Source organism: Protopterus annectens, chromosome 4.part0, assembly GCF_019279795.1.
Source record: "Protopterus annectens isolate FY-2018-M chromosome 4.part0, PAN1.0, whole genome shotgun sequence".
Classification (NCBI taxonomy): Eukaryota; Metazoa; Chordata; order Ceratodontiformes; family Protopteridae; genus Protopterus; species Protopterus annectens.
The window spans coordinates 233,448,999-233,469,581 of NC_056733.1; the positions used below are offsets into that span (position 1 = coordinate 233,448,999).

At 42.2% G+C, this 20,583-nt stretch overlaps 1 protein-coding gene across 1 annotated transcript in view; it reads right to left on the minus strand.

The window, feature by feature from the left end:
- FASN (fatty acid synthase) overlaps window positions 1-20,583 on the minus strand; it is a 1,281,817-nt gene that overhangs the window by 252,382 nt on the left and 1,008,852 nt on the right. Inside the window, exon 34 of the mRNA XM_044068230.1 lies at window positions 19,760-19,911. Coding sequence (XP_043924165.1) covers window positions 19,760-19,911 — 152 coding nt within the window. The remainder of the gene's footprint in view (window positions 1-19,759; window positions 19,912-20,583) is intronic.

The window sequence follows — 20,583 nt, forward strand, 5'->3', positions numbered from 1 at the left end:
TCGGATGAATTTATGTAGCAGACCCCAAGTTGTCAAACAAATCAGAACAACAAGAACAATGATGGCATTGAAAAGTACCCAAGTGAAAATTGGAACATACAAGTCTATCAAGACGGAACAGAAGGGGGACGAAAGTCCTTGTAGCATAACATACTTTTAAGATTTCTCATATTTCTATAGCTAAAAAATGGTTTATCACCCAACAATTTTAAAAGTTCAGGCGATGCCATTAAAACAGGCCAATATTTGTATATTGTTCGTTTAACAAGAGCAATCTTATTACCAAAACTAGTAACATACCTAAATCTATGACATATGACAGTATTCAAAATTGTATTGATCCTAATATCACTACCTATATGGTGTAAATTCCTGAAATAAGGTGGATATAAAGAATGCCTATTACTAAGAACATAATCTTTAAGTTCCATCAAAATAGTATCAGCATAACCACAGTCAATAAAATCCTGGTACATTTCAGATATCTGCGTATTAAATATATCATCGTCTGTGTTAAGTCTACTAGCTGTAATGAATTTGGATTTAATTACGCCCCGGAAAACATGCGGGGCATGCATACTGTTAGCATGTACGTACCTACCTATGTGTGTCTGCTTTCTATATATAGTAGTGTTAAGGGATCCATTACTTAAAAAAATTTTAACATCCAGAAAGGAAGCCTCATTACTAGTTACAGTTGATTTAAACTTTACTGTCAGTATTCAGTATTGAAAAAGGGTTCTACCCGAAAGCTTTGCGTTTCATAAAGTATTTTACTCAGCATCTTGTGTGAATTTTTGGACTATTTTCAGCGTTCTACTTTTCACAGCTAAGAGGTAAACCAGTTTAGAGATTTGGGGGAGCGTCCTAGTTTTGATAGTCGATTTAGTAGTTTAGTAGGCGATACTGTGTCGAAAGCCTTAGATAGATCCAGTAAGACTACTGAAGTAGGGAAACCAGCATCCAAGGCTTTGTTGACAGTATCGGTGAATGAGAGCAGGGATGTGATAGTGCTATGCCCTGGACGGAACCCATGTTGGGTGGGGGGCAAGAAGATAATTATCAGAGAGGTGTTTAAGTAATTGTGTATGAACGGATTTTTGTAAGATTTTAGATAATGGAGAAAGTATAGAGATAGGGCGATCGAGAGATCATGGGAATTTCCCCCTTTGTGTAATGGTGTAATCATTTTTTTTCCACATTTGGGGGATATAGCATTCTGAGACAGAGCAATTTATAAGAATGCTAACTGGATATGTGACTGCATTTTCTGCCAGTTGTAGATATTCTGGGGGAAAATTATCTGCGGAAAGAGCAGGGTTCGAGTTTGTTTAGGAGTGAGTATAAGAGAGGTGGGTACAGACTGAATAGTAAATGAGGGATCTAAGGGAGTTTTTGTAGAGGTGTCTGAGGAACGGGGTCTATTGTTACCAAGTAAGGAATTAATAGTACATTGGAGTGTGAGTTTATGTTTGTTGAGGAGTCTCCTTAGCTTTTGAATTGTAGTAATGAAATGGGTGTTGGAGTCGTGGGAAATTTGATGTGGAGTCTCATTGGGTGCAGGGGATGGGTTTTGTAAGGTGCCAGCATTAAGCAGAGTGGAGAAAGACATCCAGAACTTTTTTGGATTGTTGTTTAAGGTGGATAATAGAGGAAAAGTATTATTTTTTTATCTTGCATGACTAGCTTTTTGGCTTTATTTCGGAGTTGTCTGTAGTCAAGTTCATTTTGTTTTATTTTTTTTTTTGCCATGCTTTCCATGCTTTGTCTCTTATGTAGGAGTGTTTGTTTAGTCTGTTTTGTTAACCAAAGGGAATGATTAATTTTGTTCTCTTGTTTTGTACTGGGGCTAAGCTGTTGAGAGAATCCAGAAAATATGTCTGTTGAAGTAGTTAACAGCTTTGTCTAAGGGAAGTGTTTTTAGTGGGACACTGTTTTGAGCATTTCAAAATGCTTATGAATTTATTTTGATCGAAGTGGGTTCATGGATGTTTTTTAGGTGTGAGTTTTGACGGAGGATGAGTCCTACGGGTGTCTGCTGGAAGGTGGTCACTTAGTATGTTGGGTAGGGTGCCGGAATTTGAGTAATTGTGAGGGTGAGATACTAATATCCAGTCTAAGGTAGACTCAGATACTGTGGATAGACCATGGGTAGGAGTACTGACAAACTGCGTGAAGTCATGCAGATTTATACTAGTGAGTGGAGGGATGTAAGTTAGGATTTGCCAATTAATGCTGGTGTCATCAAGGATTAAGGTCTCTTGGTGAGACATTCTGGTTTATCCAGAATAGAAAATCCACTAGAATGGGGATACTGTGGCCTTGGGGGGGGGGGGGGGTGTAGATTACTGCAATACTTAAGATGTTTGTTGCTATTAATACGAAGGGATGTTAGTAAGAATTCTAAGTTTCCAAAACAAGGGTCACAGCAAAGCAATATGCGGTTTGAGCCATGTCTCAGTTACTGCAACAATATTTGGGGTGTGAGTGGTTAGCCAGGCATAAAATCCAGTAATTTTATTACAAATACTGCGCGTGTTTATTATTAAATGCAATGGTTGGCTTTTTGGATCGGAGGTGGGTTTTGGGTGAAATTTGGACCACGATTGGGAAGGATGTCCCCACATTGTGTTAGAGAGAGAGAAGGTGAATAACAGTATAGGTTTGATGGCTCTGTGAGAGGGGTTTGGGTCGGTGTAGAAGCCATAATTTGAGTTGGTAGGGAGTAGTTTTATTTTGGCTATATTGTGGGCACAGGTTACAAATAAAGAAGGTGAAATGCTTGAGTAACTATCTGTGCTATCAGGCAATGGAAGGGTTTGGGTGCTGGATGTTAGTGGTGGCATGTGTGGAGGTAGCTTGGATTAGTAGGACTAGAAAACAAGTGTACATGATAATGAAAAGAATGAATGTTTTGTGATGTTGTGTATTGGTGGGGGAAGCCATTGGAAGAGGGGTAGGAGTGCAAAGTGTGTAGGAGGAGAGAGATGGGGTGGGTTTTAGAGTATGTTATTGTTAGAGGTAGTTTAGTGGCAAGTTAATTAAGGGGTGGGGGTAGAGAGGTGTATAAATGTAATGAAAGAGGAAGTGGGTGGGAATGGGCGTAGAAGAGACTATAAACCAACTATATTTTAAGTAGTGAACATTGTAACAGATAAAAGAACTGGTAGTAGTATCTGTAGAAAAGGGTAGGAGTAAATTACATATAAAAAATAGAAATTATGGTAATACATGCTGAATTTTTTTTTTGGGGGGGAATGAGGTTTAAGAGAAGGCAGGAACTGAATTTATGTAATGTTGCTTAGCTTATGTGATATGTAACAGATGTGAATTAAATCTGTAAGTGTGAACTTAATATGGTTTGATTACTTTTAAACAAGTGTCTGCGTGTGTCAAGTGATAATTCAACAAACTTGTTAATCAATATTTTAAGGGGGGGTGGCAGCATCTTGGAATAAAGCGGAGGTGGTCATATTAACCAAAGATGGAAGAGACACTTCAGATACAACTTCATATAGACCCATTTCAAATTTAAACCATGATTAGGTGTTTATAACTACCGCCTAAGAGAATGATCAATTTCTACTAATCTTGGCAACATGTTTGCCAATGTGAAAAATACCAACATTAACAATGATGGTCTGGACCAGAAGTAGAGTGTAAGAAAACAACGCAAGTGCCAGTAGGTCTTTATGCACAGAAAGCATTTGATAGAGTCAGCAGAGATTGAGTAGGACAATGATAGAATTTGTGTTCCCTGACAGGATACCATGCTTATTATTATGAATGGTCAGAGGTTTGTATTAACGTGGGAGGGTACCCACCCTTCTAGCAAACTTGTTTGAAAAGAGGAACCAGAAAGTTGCTAGTTCCCAACTGTTATTTCCTTTATATTTAGAGCTGCTGATGAAGAAAATAAGGGCTTTATAAATTCAAGGATATAAATTTGTATGGCACTCAAGAAAAGTTGGCTTTATTTGCAGACATTAACTTGTACCTTATAAATCCAGAAAGGGACATTTCAGCGCTGTGGAACATTTTGAGGCAATTTCAGGTCTGTTCAAGATATAAAGTTAATGAAGATAAAAACAAAGGCTGTAGAGGTAAACTAAGTATCCATACATGAATTGGTTCAGCAATACTAATAAATACATATGATGGAAGTATTTGCACGTATAGATTAAAAAGGATTCTGATACTGCAGCCAAGGATGTGCAAGAAGAAACTAAAAGATAATATAAAATTTGAGAAAATGTAAACTCCAGATTATAGATATGGATAGCAAGATACAAGCAGTGAAAATGTTCTTCCCATTAATTTGTGTGTGTGTGTGTGTGTGTGTGTGTGTGTGTGTGTGTGTGTGTGTGTGTGTGTATATATATAGACACACCCAATACGCTCTTTTTTAATCAACTACAGATATTGTGGATGATAATTAGAGATGAAACAATATAGGAGAGGAAGACAACTAGTGGGATAAGCAGATTCTCCCCACTGAACACGTTTTTGCAGGTTTACCTATTTAAAATGTCACTTTAGAGCTATGCAAAAGCAAAAGGTTAAAAGTCAAAGTGGAAAAGGATGACAATGAAGCTGAACATACTAGGATATTGGAAGCTATCCTTAAGGGAAATAACCATACAGAAAATTTATAAAATAGCAGAAAATATTCCAAGAACTAAGCTACTAGAGCAGAGATGCTGAAAGGAGATGTTTACCAAAACATATGTCTAGAAGTAGGGGTACAGAAAAATAGGCAAGAGGGGGCTGTAATTTACTGCAGGAAACTTCAAAAAAAAAAAAAAAAAAACCAAAGGTACTGGGAGAAAATTATTCAAGAAGGAAATTAATAGAATTGAATGAGAATGAGCATGAATTTGAACTGCATGTTAGAGACTCATAACGTAGTGCAGGCACAAATAAGGGATGGGGGCTAAGTGAAAGACTAGCTCTGGTAAAGTTTTAGTTTAGTCTAGTACCGGAAGCTGCTGTTAAAAATGTGATATTTAGCAGGGCATACTAAATACTGCATGATGATTATAAGACTCAATAAGACAAGATTAAAAAAAATCAGGGAGAGAGAAAAGCAAGGCAATTTACAAAGGAAAAACTGGAAGAAATGTGTAAGACTAGCAAGTATGCAGTAACGTCCAGAAGATTTAGGATTTTTGCATGGAACCGTCTCTGCATGGACATTTTTAAACTCCAATTAGACTTCAGAGAATTTCCTCAGGGAGATATCAAATACTGGTGTGCAATGGAAAGAGGTCAACTAGGAACTTTTTTTTTTTTTTTGGGGGGGGGGGTTGAGTTGGAAGATTTAAAAAATTCCCTACAGAGTGACCGAAATATAGGAAGAAAAGGGGGAAAATTATTCTAAAAGGAAATCTGAACTAGGATCGGAACTTCCTAGACATAGTAAAACCTTTACTAAGCTCAATTTTACTGTCTGCTAAAAAAAAGGCAACTACTAAAAAACTGAAATAAAAACCTTAGCCAACTGTAAATGAAGTACTGAATGCTGTAAAGGAGATAAAAACAGGAAATGGAATTCTCAGAAAAGGAAAGAGCAAATTTCATAGAAATAAACTGCATTTGGGAGATCAATATATGCAGAATGTTTGAGAAGAGTGAGGTTTAACTGAAGGCAAGACTTGAGCAACTTGTGTAACGCTGGAGTGAATGAAAATTAAAACATGTACACCGCATGACAACAAAAAAGGAACAGTTGTTGTGGCTTGTTTTCTTCCAATCTATACCTATGTTACGGAATAAAAAGTGAGGACAAGATATTCAAAAAAGCTGAAGTTCATTCTACCAGTTCTGGCTCTACTTCTTCCCTCCCGAGTGCTTGGATAGAAGTAAAGTACAGTTGTCCAAATAAACTTACCATAACAGTAGCTGTTGCAGTAGCATAAAGCCATATGTGTTTTATCATGCTAAGGATACAACTATCCAGCTTCTAAAGCCTTCTGGGCACCTTCCACATGCCCATATATTTTTTTAAGTTACCTGCATCTTTTTCTTGTCCATAGTATTTTAATACTAAACAAATAAGCTATTAACTTATTAATATATACTGATTTGTACCTATTTAATAGTTATTTGCTCTTATTGTACTGTTCTATTAGATTGTACTAAATGTGAATTTTTTTGTAAGTACAACTTGTATGTGAATTTATCCATTACTGCAACTTGTCTTGTTTGTACACTTTTCTTATTTTATTTCAATTATCTGTACATTATATTTTATTTAATATTTTACATTTTATATAATATTGTTAATTATATAGTATAATTGTATGTGGGGCTTTCCCCCCAGGCCTCTCCTGAAAAAGGCTTAACAGCCCAGTCGGACTATCCCGGTAAACAAACAAAATAAACTGATGACCACGTCAGGTTTGGGAGCCAAACCCTTCAGAGCTTTTTTGCCACCAGAGCACGAGTGGCCAAAGCCCTAAGACAATGCTAAGACTATAAAGTCCACATCCTGGTATAAAAACATATAAAAATAAAGGGGATAAAGGGAGGGACCAGCTATTTCAAGCTGTGATCATTTGAAAATCTAAATTTACTTGCACAACTGTAGACATTCTTAAAGGTCACTGCTGCAGTAGCCCAAACTATATGGGTAAGATTATCATAGCTTAACATGACTAGGAACAAATACTATGGAACCACAGAAACACTAGCCCCAAATGGGTACTGGTACTTTTATTTGTACTATCTAGAAAACTTTTTTCCATTTGCTAATATACGATATTCTAGAAGGCTTTTTTACCTCCATCAATACCTGCTGCACATCCTTGGAAAAAGGTGCCTAAAAGAATTTATCTAGGCAGTCAGGTGTAGTTTGGGGTCGGGATGTATCCAACACCCCCCTAATCTTGTGTGAGTAAACCCACTTTTTGAGGAAGCTTGTGCTAATTGCCTCTGGCCATTTCTAAAAAAGAAAACCACTGTTGGCTGGGCCAGAAGGGAGTCACTGTGATGATCTTTGGGCAGTCCTCTTGAATCTTTGGAATGACCCGGACCATTAATGGAAAGGGTAGAAAAGCATACAGGAACACTCCTGTCTAATGAAAAGAAAACATCTGTTTTCCAGGCCTTCTTGCATGAAATACTGGAGCAGTATTTTGCCAAACTGTTGAGTGGAAACAAACAGATCCATTTGAGGTGTTCCGCACAGTTGATTAATTGTTGGAAGACCCCCCCCCTCCCCCCATTCAGTTTCTATTTGTGAGGGTCTGTCCTGGCCCTGCTCAGCTTGTCTGCCACATAATTTTGGTTTGATGGTATACAAAATGCCTGTAGAGGGAGACTGTGCTGAAAAGCTATATCCCAGGTTACCATGACTAATCCACACACGGGGTAAGATATGGTTCCCCCTTGCATGTTTATGCATCACATTACTGTGGTGGTGTTTGCAAATATGAAGTCCACTGGACAACAGGTGGAATTAGTTAGCAGCTCTTATGTCTGTTTTGGTTGGTCTTTGTTGTTCCAAAGACCTTGCTACCCAAGGAAAGTCTAATGCATCTGCTGTGACTGTGCTGGAGCAGGAAAGGAAAGTATGAAATCTGGATTCTAAAAAAGTTGGTGTCTCCACCACAAATCTTCCTTTTAAAACATTCCAAAATTAAAATCTAAAATATTGGGGGATGTTGATTGCTGGGACCATAAAGATTTCATCTTGCAAGAGGCATCACGGGTATCATACACTCCACGACCCACAGAATCCTGAGGAAATCCCTTGCTGTGATGGTAGTCTGAGTGGAAAACCTCATGAATAGATCTAAATATAGATCCACTTTTTTTCCAGTGGAACAAAAGCTGTTTGAACCAACATGTCCAAGAGACATCCCAGGAAAACAATCCTGTGAGGAGTTAGACAAGACTTCTCTAAGTTGTCTTGAAACAAAGTTCATCCATGTCCATATTCAAGCACAACTTGGCTCTATGGATGGGAAACAAAATTTACCCCCTCCACTACTAATATACAAAGACAGCTGCTAAATGATTTATCCAGTGCATGGGTTCCTTCAAATTATCTGAGTTAATATCCCAGTTATTCTCATTACATTTAATATATAATTATTGACCATGGGATGGTTACGGTCAATTTCTAACCAAATGGGAAACGGGAACGGTTAGAGCACAAAGATAAATTGGCTAGGCTTAAAAATGTCCCACAACAGCAGCTAGGCTAGTACTTATGACCCTATAAGCACTTTGGAAACCAACGTTTTCTTGGCTGACCCTGCAGTACAGCAATATCTTGGCTGCTTCCAGCAGCTCAGGATAAACAAAAAGCACAGTTTTGTATATACCATAAATGTAGATGTTTGAGTGTATTCACTGCTGCAGTCATTACACTTAGGTTATCCTGCCGTCAGGCGGTCCGGCAGTCGGCCAGAGTTCCATAGTCTTGGTTCGGCATCGGTTGCTGTCGCTTCTTCCCTGACGTCAGTGCGCCAGGGGTATACAAAATGCAGCTGACAACATTTTCTTCAGTTTTTCTTGCCCCAGATGTCAGGAGCCCCTCAGATAGGTAGGCAATATATATTGCTAATAAAACTTACATAAAAAGCAAAACAAAACTGTCAGTTACCAGCAAATACACCACATAGGTAGTATAGGGTAGAAAGGTACAAGTCCCAGCTAAGAAAGAGGGGATGGAGGGAGGGTAACCTGGACTGCAGCAGTGAATACACTCGAACATCTACATTTATGGTAGGTACAAAACTGTACTATGTTCATCATGTTTCACTGCTGCAGTCATTACACTTGGGATGAATCCCAAAGCTGAGGTAGGGTGGCTGGTTCGATAGAGGATTTGGGTTTGCTATGAGGCCCTGCAGCACTGCAGTGGCAAAGCCAGCTCTGGATTTAGAATAAAGAGGCAAGTGATAATGTTTGGTAAAGGTGTGCACTGAACTCCAAGTTGCAGCTTCCAGGATATCTTTGGCAGGTACGCCTCTAAGGTAGGCAGTTGAAGTGGCTGTTGCCCTGGTGGAATGTGGCCTAATGTTGCTAGGTACAGTTTTCCCATGCTGTGTGTAGCAGAAACAGATACAGTGTCCTATCCACTTTGAAATGGTCTGCTTTGAAATAGCCTTTCTCTGTGATCCTGCAGCATATGCTACAAACAATTGCTCAGTTTTCCTGAAAGCTTTTGTTTTGTCCAAGTAGAAACATAGCTGTCTGTGTATGTCCAATGAATGCAGAAGTCTCTCCCCTTTATTCTGGGGATTTGGGTAAAAAGTTGGCAAGTGAAGAGTTTGGTTAAAAGCCACATTGGAGACCACCTCTGGCATAAATGAAGGGTTTGTTCTTAAAGAAACCCTGTTGTGGTGAAAAATGAAGAAAGGCTCCACTGCCATTAGTGCCTGTAACTCAGACTCTTCGAGCTGAGGTTATTGCCAGAAGCAGAGCAGTTTTCCATAACACATTTTAATTCTGCTGAATTGGCTGGCTCAAAAGGAGGTAAAGTTAGTTTTTCCAAGACAAAATTGAGGTCCCAAGTTGGTGTTGGTGCTCTCCAGGGTGGTCTTGTGTTTTTAGCCCCTCTGAGGTACTGTTTTAGCAATGGATGAGAGAAAATAGGAGGATCTGTGTTGTAATGAGCCGAGATGGCAGAGGCGTGGATCTTAATGGATGAAAAGGATAGGCCTTTGTCCAGCATCTCAGTTAAGTATTGTAATATCTGAGGAATATTTGGGACAAGAGGGTCAAAGCTTTGAGCCTGGTTCCAGGCACAGAATCTCTTCCATTTTTCTGAATAGGATTTCCTGGTGCTAGGCCTCCCTGGCCTCCAAAATGATATCCATAACAGCTTTAGAGAGAGGTGTTGTCTGTTTGACTAAGGAATCTGCCATGCAGCCAGGTTTAAGGTTTTGAGCTGGCTGTGCAGGATCTGGTTGTTTTGTTGAGTCAGATGATGTGGAATTTGAGGTAAAATCCATGGTGGGCCTTGAGCTAAGTTCTTTAAGATTGGGTACCAGTGCTGGCGTGGCCAGTCTGGGGCAATCAGGATCATTTTTGGCTTTTCTTGTCTGGCTTTTAGGAGTGCCTTTGAAAGGAGAGGCAGTGGTGGGAAGGCATAAACTTTTAGGTTTTTCCAGTTGAACGAGAGAGCATCCACTTTCCATGCTTGTGTGTGGTAAGTACTTGTGCAGAAACTCTGTAGTTGGCAATTCATTGGGGAGGCAAAAAGATCTATGTCTGGGCTCCCCCATTTTTGTGTTATCATGCCGAACACTTGTGGATTTAATTTCCACTCGTGAGGATCCATGATGTTTCTGCTTAAGTCGTCTGCCAGAGTATTTTTCTTTCCTGGCAGGAATTGTGCTTGCAGATGAACTTGATAGGTTAGAGCTATGTTCCATAAGGTCATGGCTTGCCTGCAGAGGGAATAAGAATGAGTGCACCCTTGCTTGTTTATGTACCACATAACTGTGGTGTTGTCTGTCTTTAGTAGTAGTTGTCCTGGATGCAGAAGGTCCTTGAAAGCTGTTAGGGCATTTTGTACAGCTAGCATCACTTTTTGATTGATGTGAAGATGCATTTGGTCTGCGGCCCACTTGCCCTGAATACATTTTCCTGCCATGTATGCTCCCCAGGCGTAATCCGAAGCATCTGTTAGTGTCTGCCTGGCTGTGAATAGAGTGAAAGGCTGTCCCTTGTTGAGGTGACATGCCTGTGCCCACCATCGAAACTCCTGTTGTAGGCAGGGAATAAATGGTATTACTGCTTCCAAACTGTGGCAGTGTTGAGTCCAAACACTTTTTAGGTACCATTGTAATTTCCTCATATGCAGTCTGGCATATGGTATTAGTAGTATGCAGGATGCCATGAACCCCTAGGCCTGCAGAATTTTTCTTGCAGGGAGTTGGGGTTTTTTTGCCATCAACTTAAAGTACTGAATCAGTTGTCTTTGCTTGTCTGGCATGAAATAAGCCATCTGGGCCATTGTATTTAAGCTGGCACCCAGAAATACTATCTCTTGTGAGGGCACTAGTTTTGACTTCTTTTCATTTACTATGTACCCTAGGCAAATTAGCAATCTTTTTACAAACGCCAGATGCTGTAGAAGAATGTCCTTGCTCTCTGCATGAATAAAGGCAGTCGTCCAAGTATGGATATATTTGAATTCCTTTGTCTGCAAAATGCAATTACTGGTGCCAGGCATTTTGTGAAGACCCTGGGCGCAGTAGATAAGCCAAAGGGCAGTGCAGAGAATTGGTAATGCACTGAACCAGCTATGAATTTGAGTTATCTTCTGCAATTTTGTCTGATAGGGACATGCAGGTATGCCTCTTTGAGGTCCAAAGTAACAAGCCAAGCCTTCTTGCCCAGCATGGGAAGAGGCTGCTGAAGAGTCAACATTTTGAATTTTGGAACATCCAGGTAAGTATTTAGAGTAGAAAGGTCCAGTATGGGTCTCCAGGCTTTGACCTTTCTGGGGACTAGGAAAAGTCTTGAGTAAAATCCTTGTCCTTGTTCCTGTTGTGGCACTTTTTGAATAGCTCATGTCTATGAGGGCTGTAATTTGTTTTTGTGCCTCTGCCCATTGATTTGGAGGCAGGTATGGCATTACTTTTAGCCTTGGTAGAGTGTGAAAGTGGAACCTGTAAATTTGAGACACAATATTCAGAAAGTACAGTTTTGTACCTACCATAAATGTAGATGTCCGAGAGGTATGCATCTGCAGTCCTAACATATGGGTTGTCCTGTCTCAGGCAGCCCTTCGGTCGGCCGGATTCCAAAGTCTGGGGCTGGCCTCGGCTGCTGTCGCACTTCACCCGACGTCATAGCTGCTGTGAATTGGGTATAAAGGCATCAGCCGATGCCATTTTCTTCAGTGTTTCTTGCCCCAGATGCCAGGTACCCTCTAGGAAGGCTAAATTTGGATAAATGCAAATGATTCCAAACAGTAGAGAGCAACCAAGAATAAACATGTATATACATATATACAAACAAATACACCATAATAGACTCCCCCAGCTAGCTACAAGATGGGCAAATACCCTAGGAGTACCACAGAGGGGAAGGAGGGTGGGTAATCCTGACTGCAGATGCATACCTCTCGGACATCTACATTTATGGTAGGTACAAAACTGTACTATGTCCTTCAAGGATGCATCTGCAGTCCTAACATATGGGTAGAATACCATAGCCAAACTGGGGGAGGAGGCACGAAGATGATTATGGTATAGTTAAGATCCCTTGCAAAACAGCAGTTGCAAAACCTGCTCAGGATCTGGAGTATAAAGGTAGATTATAATGCTTGGCAAATGTATGCACGGAGCTCCAAGTAGCAGCTTCTAAAATGTCTTTGGTAGCCACTCCTCGTAAGAAAGCTGTAGTAGTGGCTGTAGCCCTTGTGGAGTGAGGTCTGATGTTTTCTGGAGTTGTCTTTCCATGAAAAGAGTAACAAAATCTAATGCAATTTCCTATCCATTTTGAGATTGTCTGTTCTGAAATTGCTTTTCCTTCCATTCCTGTTGCATATGCTACCAGAAGCTGGTCAGTTTTTCTATTGTTCTTGGTTCTGTCCAGATAGTAGCGCAATTGCCTGTGCACATCCAAGGTATGTAGTAGTCTTTCCCCCGTTCTGTGGGTTGGGGAAGAATGTTGGTAGGTGAATTGCTTGGTTCAATGATACCCTGGAGACCACCTTTGGCATAAAATTAGGGTTAGTTCTCAAGGACACTCTATCCTGATGGAAGATAAGGAAGGGCTGTACTGCCATTAATGCCTGTAATTCAGAAACCCTTCTTGCTGAAGTGATTGCAAGCAGGAAAGCAGTTTTCCAAGATAAGAACTGTAATTCTGCTGATGCTGCTGGCTCGAAAGGGGGAAGTGTTAACTTTTCCAGCACAAAGTTAAGGTCCCATGTAGGCAAAGGTGGCTTCCTTGGAGGCTTTACATTTTTGATTCCTCTCAGAAACTGCCTGAGTAGAGGATGAGAGAAGACTGGAGGATCCATGTTGTATTCTGCTGAAATTGCTGATGCATGAATCTTAATGGAGGAGTAAGACAGGCCATTGTGGAAAAGTTCTGCTAAATATTCCAGGATGTTAGCTATGCTTGCTAATGATACATCTTCTCCTTTTGCTGCACTCCAAATGAGGTATCTTTTCCATTTGGCTGAATAAGTCTTCCTTGTGGAGGGTCTGCGAGCCTCCAGGATAATGTCTTTAACCCTCTGGGATAAATCTGGGTTATTTTGTTTTATGTAATATCCCAAGCAGCTAGCTGCAGAGTTTTCAAGTTTGGATGTAGGATCTTGAAGTTGTTCTGTGTTAGCAGTAAAGGAACTAGAGGTAGAGGCCATGCGCGAGTCCGAGACATACTCCTCAGTAGCGGGTACCAATGTTGCCTCGGCCAGTCTGGAGCTATCAGGATGATCCTTGGGTGATCTTTGATCTTCAGTAGCACTTTGTGCATCAAAGGAAGAGGTGGGAATGCATATGCTGTCAGGTTTTCCCAACTGAAGGAGAGGGAGTCCACCTTCCAAGCAAGAGGGTGGTATGTTCTTGTGCAGAATTTCCTCAATTGGTGGTTGTGTGGGGATGCGAACAGGTCTATTTCTGGTAGTCCCCATTTCTTTGTAATGGATTTGAAGATGTCTGGATGCAGCATCCATTCGTGGGCATCCGTGGTAGTTCTGCTTAAGGTGTCTGCTAGTATATTTTCTTTTCCTGGCACAAATATGGCCTGGAGCTGAATGTTGAGGTTCAGGGCTACATTCCACAGGATATGAGTGTGTGCCTCCTTGTTTGTTGATGTACCACATGACTGTGGTGTTGTCCGTCCTTATCAGCAAATGACCCTGTTGAAGAAACGGTCTGAATGTCTGAATTGCCTGTTTCACTGCCAGCATCTCTTTCTGATTTATGTGTAGGCTCAGCTGGTCTTGTGTCCATAGGCCTTGTATACACTTGTCCACCATGTGTGCCCCCCAGCCTAGGTCTGAGGCGTCCGTGGTGATAGTCTGGCTTGGGAGAGGTTTGTGGAAAGGCAGTCCTTTGTTCAACTGACAGGCCTGAGCCCACCACAGGAATTCTTGCTTCAGGCATGGAATTATTGGAATCTGGGCTTCTAGACTGTGCTTGTGTTGAGACCATATATTCCTTAGGTACCATTGCAACTTCCTCATATGCAGCCTGGCATGTGGAATCAGAATTATGCAGGATGCCATGTAACCCAGGGCTTGCAGGACTTTCCTTGCTGTAAGCTGGTTCTGTGTTGTTAATGCCATGAAATAAAGTGGTAGTTGCTTTTGCTTTTCTGCTGTGAGAAATGCCATCTGATTTGAAGTGTCCAGTTCTGCACCCAAGAATGTTATCCTCTGGGATGGTACCAGCCTTGACTTTTTCATGTTGACTGTGTATCCCAGGGCTTGCAGTAGTTGTATAACCTTTTCCAAATCTTGTGTTAATTTGGTCTTGTTGTCCGCTTGTATTAGGCAGTCGTCCAGGTATGGATAAATCTGAATTCCCTGAAGCCTGCAATGAGCAATTACTGATGCCAGGCATTTCGTGAATACTCTGGGCGCAGTAGATAAGCCAAAGGGCAATGCTGAGAATTGATAATGCTCTGATCCTGCAAGAAATCTGAGGTATCTTCTGCAATCTGGTCGTATGGGGACGTGCAGGTATGCCTCTGAGATCTAGAGTCGCCAGCCAAGACTCCTTGCCCAGCATGGGATGAAGCTGCTGTAGGGTCAGCATTTTGAATTTTGGAACAATGAGATATGTGTTCAGAGCGGACAGGTCGAGAATAGGCCTCCATTGGTTTTCTTTCCTTGGTACCAGGAAAAGTCTGGAGTAAAATCCTTGTCCTTGTTCCATAGGTGGTACCTTTTCTATAGCTCTCATCCTTAGTAAGTGGTTGATTTGTTCTAGAGCGTTTGTTTTTTGGTTTGGTGGTAGGTTTGGCATTCCTCTCTTTTTTGGTAGAGTATGGAAGTGAAACCTGTAGCCTTTGTCTATTGTCTGTAAAATCCATTTGTCTCCTGTAATGTAATGCCAGTTTACGGAAAATAAGGCTAGCTTTCCACCTAAGGGTGCTTCCAGTTGTTCCCTGGTAGGTGGTATCAGAGTCAAGTCATTGTGTCTGTCCTGTGGAAGTGGTAGTAGCTGGATCTGTGGCAGTACTTCTCTGGTTGTTAGGCCGCCACTGACGTTCCCTGTAGGTACCTCTGGATTGACCTCTGCCTCTTGGGCGCCTATTTCTGCCTCTCTGTGCTCTGGAGGTGTCTGGAAAGGACCAATTCTTCGAAGGCCAGTTTCTACTAAACCTCGGAGGTTGGACCTGTAAGAAATCCTTGACTGTTTGGACAGATTTTGATTTTTCTTCCACCTTCTTTAGCACTTGCTGTGCAGGGGAGCCAAACAAACTCTGTTTTTTCATGGGAGCATCTAGGAGCTTTGACTTTACATGGTCTGGTAAGGATTGCTCTTTTAACCATGCATGCCTTCTGATCACTGTTCCAGTCATAGCTGATCTAAAGGAAGCCTCCAGTGCATCATAGCCGCATTTTAAGGAATGATTACTGACCTGCTGAGTGTTATGTACCAAATCCTGAAGGGACTTACGGTCTATAGGTTCAGGAGAGGACAGTTTTTTATTTAGCTGGTCTAACAAAAATCCTGATACTGAATCATGTGGAATTGACAGTTTAAGGCCCTAGCCGAAAGAGTAGCAGAAGTATAAACTTTTTTACCCCATCTCTCTAATGCTCTAGATTCTCTTTCAGACGAGAGGGGGTTTTTGGCAGAGGCAGCTGCTACAGCTTTGGGGCCCTGTGAAATGGTTTCAGGATCTGCAATAGGAGCCTTATACAAGTGAAAGTGTGTGTCCGGGACCCTGTAATATCTGTCGGGCTTAGCAGGGGCCGGGGGAAGAGAGTCAGGGGCAGTACAGGCATCATTAAATGCATCATCCACAACTGTTAGTACTGGAGGAATGGCTAAAGGCCTATGCTGTGGTAAATGTAAAAAGGTCCTTAGCCTTGTCCTTGAATCTGAAAAATCCTGGCCCTGCCATTGAAATTGCGCTCTCATAGCATGTAAGGTTTCCCCAAAAGAAAATTCCTCAGGAGGAGAGGCAGAAGAAATGGAGTCTTCTGCATCAGAATCCTCATATGGAGAATAAGGGCCTTCTGGAGGATTTGAGTTTTCTGATTCATCCGAGGAATAGTCTGTAGAAACTGGATCGGGGGGCTCTGCTCCAGGCCTCTTTACTGGAGGGGGTTGAGAGGCCCTTTCTGGGTGAGGTTGGGATCTCCTGATCAAAGAAATGAGATCCTCAGCCAGGCTGAGCATTTGGGAACTGGAGGTAGGCCTGTGTGAGGGGGTTTTAGCAGGCAAGGCCTTAGAAGATTTAGCTGCTTTAGCCCTAGAAAAAGCCTTGATAGACATAGATGCAGGGGGCCTAGCAGCTCCACGTGCAGGAGTAGATATGTCTAAAGGAATAGTATCTGATAAATACTGGGTGTCTGCTACAGCAGGAGAAATTTCAGTGGCAGATTCAGCCATGCTGTGTGAGGCCTCAGCTGTCGGAGGAATGCTTTCGGCCGAAGGAAGAACCGAGGACTCTGTTTCTGCCGAAACAGAGACACTCGCGGTTGGCTTAACCGTGGTTTCGGCCGAAACCGCGGACCGCGAGTGTCGGTCCTTTTCCTTACGCTTTTTAGCTAATTGTGTAGTTGGAGTCTCCGACGGCATTTTGTAAGCAAAAGCGGGACCAAAAAACTCCTCCGCAAACTCCGACCGACGTCTGAGTGTCCGTCGGTTGAAGGAAGCACAGGCTAGACAAGCTGATACGTCGTGGTCTGGGCCTAAGCAAGGAAGGCAGTAAGAGTGGAAATCCTTATGAGGTATTTGTTTCCCACAAGTTAAACAATTATTTACTTTTTCTGACATCGGCTGAGGCAAGAAAGAGTCCCCAACAGGGTACTTAGCTTTTTAGAAGTCTTCGGTAGTAGAAATCTCTGGATCTGACCGACCGGCACTTGCGAACAGCTTCTGCTTCGGGTACCGCGCGGCAAGAAAGACTGAGGAAAATGGCGTCGGCTGATGCCTTTATACCCAATTCACAGCAGCTATGACGTCAGGTGAAGTGCAACATCAGCCGAGGCCAGACCCAGACTTTGGAATCCAGCCGACCGAAGGGCTGCCTGAGGCAGGACAACCCATATGTTAGGACTGCAGATGCATCCTTGAAGGACATCCCATTTGTCTTGGGTGACTGTATGCCAATTTTGTGAAAAAAGTGCTAGTTTTCCCCCTAAGGGAGCTTCCAAAAGGTAAGTGCTTGGCATTTGAAGGGGAAAGTCATTGGGACCGTTTCCTAGAAGGTTGTGACTTGTCTTCCCCTCCTTTTGGGTTTGAATCACCCCACTGTCGTGGTCTGTAAGAGCCTTGAGGCTGAGATCTGCCTCTTGGGCATCTGTATCTGCCTCTTTGTGGTCTGTCTGATACTGGAAAGAACCAATTTTTGGAGGGCCAATTTCTGCTAAATCGAGGTGGCTGTACCTGTAAGAAATCCTTCACTGTTTGCATAGATTTTGCCTTATCCTCCATTTTCTTTAATCCTCTTCTGCCTTAACACCAAATAAAATATCCTACTGTAAAGGAGCATCCAATAATTTTGCCTTAACACGATCAGGTAAACCTAGTTCTTTTAACCAAGCATGCCTTCGTATCACAGATCCTGTAACTGCTGCTCTACAAGAAGCCTCTAATGAATCAAAACCACATTGCAGAGTATGTTTTCCCACTTGTTCAGCTGCATGCAATAAATCCTGCATTTCCTTATAGTCAGGATGTTCTGAACTTGTAAGCATTTTCTGTTTTAACAGAGACATTAAATATTGTTGGTATTTAAGCATGGGAAACTGGCAATTTAAAGCCCTCACTGCTAAAGTTGCAGAAGTGTAAACTTTCTTCCACCATCTGTCTAATGCTCTAGATTCCCTGTCAGAGGGAACTGGATTTTTAGCTGTGGAAGCCTTTACCCCCTTGGGACCCTGGAAGATAGTTTCTGGGTCAGCAACAGGGCTTTTATAAAGAAATTTGAGAGAGTCAGGGACTCTGTAGTACCTGTCTGGCTTGACTGGAGCAGGGGGCAAAGAATCAGGATTTAAACTGGATTCAGAGAACACATCATCCACAATACCTAACACTGGCAGAATAGCAAGGGGCCTGTGCTGAGGCAATAAAAGAAAGTCTCTGAGCCTTTTCTTGGATTCTGAATAACCCTGGCCTTCCCAATGGAAATGCTCCCTCATGGTATGTAAAGTTTCCCCAAAAGAGTAATCCTCAGGAGGAGAGCTGAAGGAATTGATTCTTCAGCATCAGAGTCCTCATAGGGGGTAAAGAGTATCCCTGGTCTGAAGAGGAATCAGAAGAAATGGAAACCTGGTCAGAGGAATCTGTCTGTATCCTGCCTAGGCCTTTTATCTGTAGTGGGATGGGAACCCCTGATCAGAGTAATTAAGTCTTCGGCCATTTTAAGCATCTGTTTTTTTAGGCATGGAGGCCTGTCCAGGTGAATGCTGTACTTGCTTCTTTGTCTTTAATGGAGTTTTAGACTTGGCTGTAGATTTAATGGTAAGTTGTGAAGGTATGAAAACACCCTCAGAAGCAGATGCCTGCTCAGCGGCTCCGGACCCATCTGAGGGGTTAGTTTCCGTAGGCCCAATATCTTGAGTTTCCAGAGGCCTAGACATCTCCACGTGAGAGTCGGAGGCGGCCTGTGGCTCTGAGGTAGCGGGTTGTCAGGGGCTGCGAAAGCACCTCACTGAGAACCGGCGACTGGCCTAGAAGAGGCTTCATCGTCAGTTTTGGGCCTCGGATGCCTGTCCTTATCCTTGTCTTTGCATTTTTTGTGTATTCCGGTAGTCGGTTGTTCCAACGGCATGGTACAATTGAACCTTCGGCCAAAGTAATGGCGAGCAAATTCAAAACAACGTTTAATAGTGCGTTTGTTAAATCTAGCACAAAACAGACAACTAGTGACGTCGTGGTCTGGGCCTAGGCATGGAATACAGTAAGAATGAAAATCCTTATGAGGTATTTGCTTCCCACAAGAAATACAATTATTAACTTCTACTGAAATTGGTCTGAGGCAAGAAAAAGTTTCCCCAACGGGGTACTTAGCTTTATTGAAGATTTCGGTTCTGAAATTCGAATTGAAAATCTCAGGAGTCGGCTGACCAACACTTGCGAACTGCTTTTGCTTCGGGCACCGCGCGGTAAGAAAGACTGAAGAAAATGGCGTCGGCTGCATCTTTTATAGCCCTGGCGCACTGACGTCAGGGAAGAAGCAACAGCAACTGACACCGGACCAAGACTTCGGAACTCTGGCCGACTGCGGGACCGCCTGACGGCAGGATAACCCAAGTGTAACAACTGCAGCAGTGAAACACGAACATCTACAGTGCTCTTGGCAGATCATGATAGCAAGGAACAAAAAGTGCAGTTACCTTAGGTACTTCTGAACTAGAAATGGATGCTAGGAAACACTTATGTCGAGCAACTCTGCAGAGGATTGTTCGCTTTTGGGAGGTAGCATTAAAACCTCTAGAAGCAGACAAAATACAACATAACCTGATTTCCATGTAAGTGTTTGTGAACATGTTAAATTTATGGGCTCTCACACCTACAAGTTTTTGGTTTGGACTTCTCAGATTTCCATGCTTCAGTGACTAACATACACTTGGATGCAAAACAGGAAACATATTTACCATGGCCAGATGGAAAATGCCCCCGACAGGTCCCATGCGAGATGATTCTTCAATAAGGTGACATGCTCCGTCCACAGAAACAACATCGCTGGTGGAAACTAGGACTTCAACTCCCATTTCACGCCACTCACGTACTCGTTTAGCCTGGTAACCTGGCAGATTAGAAAAGCAAACATTCAGTGACCACAATTTGTCTTCAAGCCAGTAAGACAGTCTTCACAGACCTGCAGCTGCCTAAAATCTTTTCATCACCCATACTCAAGTACTGTACATCATGCATTCATACTTTAGTATACAGTATATGTATCCCCATAAATTAAGGTACCTGCATATGCCAGTCCCCTTCAGTGTCTGCATCCAAAAATGCTAGTATTCCTGTACCCTGATAACTGTTATACAATACCTAACAGCTTATGATCTCAAAGTTGGCACACCTCATAACAGTACATAGGTATACATTTTTTTTAGTTCTGTAGAATACCACCATATCTCACATAAAAGCATCTGCACCCACAGATGCAGCCAAATGCATCCCATGCATGTCATCTTTAAGCCTCTATGTACTCCAGCAAACCCCTTGTATGACGTACCCTGCACATCCAATATACAGCTATAGCCATGCATGTAACCCCATCATACCCCATACAAGTATCCATATTCCTATATGTAGTCCCAGCATATCACATGTACATAGGTTGGTACTAGGCTATTGGCCCTAGGGCCTATACCAGTCTAGCAGGGTGACTGACATGATCCCTGGGGTGAATTTCCCATCTCCTATCCAATCGTCAAGGTTCCTTTTGAAGAGGGCCAAGGAGGTGCTC